General features: G+C 34.8%; 1 protein-coding gene across 1 annotated transcript; it reads right to left on the reverse strand.

Annotated features, from left to right (window-relative positions):
* Positions 1-261: 261 nt before the first annotated feature.
* Positions 262-865, reverse strand: LOC132038207 (nascent polypeptide-associated complex subunit alpha-like protein 3). Its single transcript, XM_059428915.1, has 3 exons — positions 751-865; positions 555-673; positions 262-465 (listed from the first exon to the last, which is right to left on the reverse strand). Exons 1-3 carry the CDS (start codon positions 863-865, stop codon positions 262-264), a joined length of 438 nt encoding a protein of 145 aa, XP_059284898.1.
* Between the last annotated feature and the right edge of the window lie 1,600 nt (positions 866-2,465).

Genomic DNA, 2,465 nt, shown 5'->3' on the forward strand with positions numbered 1-2,465 from the left:
CATAGAGGGAGAATTGTCAGGAAAATTGCAAAAAACAGAAACCAGTAGCTTTAATAGCATAGTCACACTACTATCCGTAAGAAACATAGTTGGGGGATTTTAGGGAGATTTCAACCCTAAAGTCCCCCCTCAGGGAAAACATATAAAACAGGTCAGTTACTACTCTGAAAATTGAGACCAAAGTACTCTCAGTGCTTGCTGCCTCCAACAACTTTGTTGAAACGCATAAATTGCTTCTTACCTTGAAAGTAAACGCAGTGTTTAGCATCTGGAATGATCTTGGCATCTTTCAGCTCTCCTTTCATCCACATCCTCAGCTTGAGACTGCAATTGAGAGCTCAAGTACTCAACCTTTCCCTCACCAAATATAACATATGTGTCTGATGCAGGGCTCTTAACATCCGGTTCCGAGATGACATATAGAATTTGAAACCAGAGAAGAAAATATAAGGAGAAAACTAAGCACTAGAACAGAAAAAAAAAAAAAAATGCCGGAAAAGAAAAAGCAACAAAGCAGTAACATAATTAAGAAATCAGTAACATAAGTAACTAACATTCTCGCTCTTTTTGAGCGTGTCACTGCTTACACCCGGGAATGGCTTCATTCCAAGCCTGATCATAGCTTTTCGGCTCTTCTTCTTGCTTCTGCTCAGCTTTGAGCTACCACTAGTCCCTGCAATTTGTTATTTGGCAATTCAGGTAATTAGGTGCATTGTGGACCGCATAAAAAGTTATTGAAGTTTCATATACCTTGACTATATTTCAACGCTTGCACATCTTTGAGGAAAACATCAGCAAGATTTTCAAAAATAGTAGCTTGATCCTTTAATGCTCCAAGTATTTGGACTTTCACTTCAAATTTCATTAATTCTCCAAATATATTCTACGCGTGAGCTTTAGCCTCATCCCTTTTTCTTTCACACAAACTTATGTCATTCCCGCAAAGACTCTTCAGACTCAACAACAGAACCAGTTATGTCCATCTTCTTTGTCATCCTCCTCAAACGGAGGAGTTCCGCGGCTTCTTTCCTTTCCCTTATTGTTGTGAAGTGGCTGAGACTTATATTAAAATTCTCAATGCGATATATGAGATATTCAATCATCATATATATGAATTTGATTTCGTATAAGAAGTCTTTTCCACTATTACCATACAGATCCTGTTCCCTACGCCTAGCATAAAAAATGTTCAACTCATAGTTATAGAAATGGAGCAAGGTACAGATCTCAAGTTTAGTTGATACAAGGTCGTCATCATCATTGTTTTAAAAGGCAGTTTCAGGAATCATCCCGGGGCTCGCCTCAGGGTGAGGCACTGGCTAAACGCCCCAGGGCTACGTGCGTGGCTTAATCCCTGTGAGGCTTACGCCCTAAGCGCCCGACGGTACGCCCTAAACACGCCCGATGGTTGTGGCTCGCCTAATAGTTCTTACACAAATTATATGTTAAATTCCTTAATTAAAATCGTTGACCCTTCTTTAACAAATGAATGATACTTAATAGTTTTTCATCTATATAAATAATAAGATTGTGTGTAACTCAAATAATAAGTCGTAGTATTGCATATTTACTATTTGAGAACATCGTGAGGGTGAATATCACTTAATATTTCTTTTAAAAATACATAGCCGATTCGTACATTTTCGCGTGTCATTGGTCTTTTGTCGTATGTATCAAAATTATCATATTTTATTATTTCGTTATTTGAAAGTAATTTAATTTTATTCATGAAGGAGTTAAGTTTTAATTATAATACTAATAAAGTTTATTGCTATAAAATGAACAGTATGATAGTAATATCATTTTAAGAAATTTTGATTTTTTTCATCATTTGAAAGTTAAGATGTTAGAGTTGATTTGTATTGCACAATAGCTTTTATTTCATTGTATTGTTTATACTTGTAAAATTATGTTATATATAATTACAAGTTGTAAGCAAGGGTGGCTCAAGGGTGAGGCTAGTAAAGCTTTTGGTTTTGGCCCAAAAAAATTTTACCGATGAATTTTATGGTATTGAAGATTGTAAAAAGAAGTACAAAATATATATAACAAAAGAAAGAAAAAACACTATCTACGTTTTAAGAGCAATATTTTAAAACTTTGAAGTAAACTACTCCAGTCATCATACTATTAAATAAAGTTTTTACAATAACATCCTAGGTAATGTCTTTAAAACACATGGCTGGTATCTTTTTGACTTGAATTGATCCTTACTAATATAAATAATAATGTTACTATATGAAGTAAAAGACAACAAGTATGAAAAATAAAAAGGCAACACTAATTTTTTTGTATATGTGTTTATACTTAAGGCCTCATATTTAAATTTAGCTTTAGGCCACTAATTTTTATGAAATACTAAAAATTAAATACCCATGGGGCTTATGCCTCGCCGAGACAAATGTAAAATGCCCCGCCTTACGCCTCCTTCCCTGGCTAGACTCACAACCCAAGAGAGAAGGATC

This window comes from Lycium ferocissimum, chromosome 11 (genome assembly GCF_029784015.1).
Source record: "Lycium ferocissimum isolate CSIRO_LF1 chromosome 11, AGI_CSIRO_Lferr_CH_V1, whole genome shotgun sequence".
NCBI lineage: Eukaryota > Viridiplantae > Streptophyta > Magnoliopsida > Solanales > Solanaceae > Lycium > Lycium ferocissimum.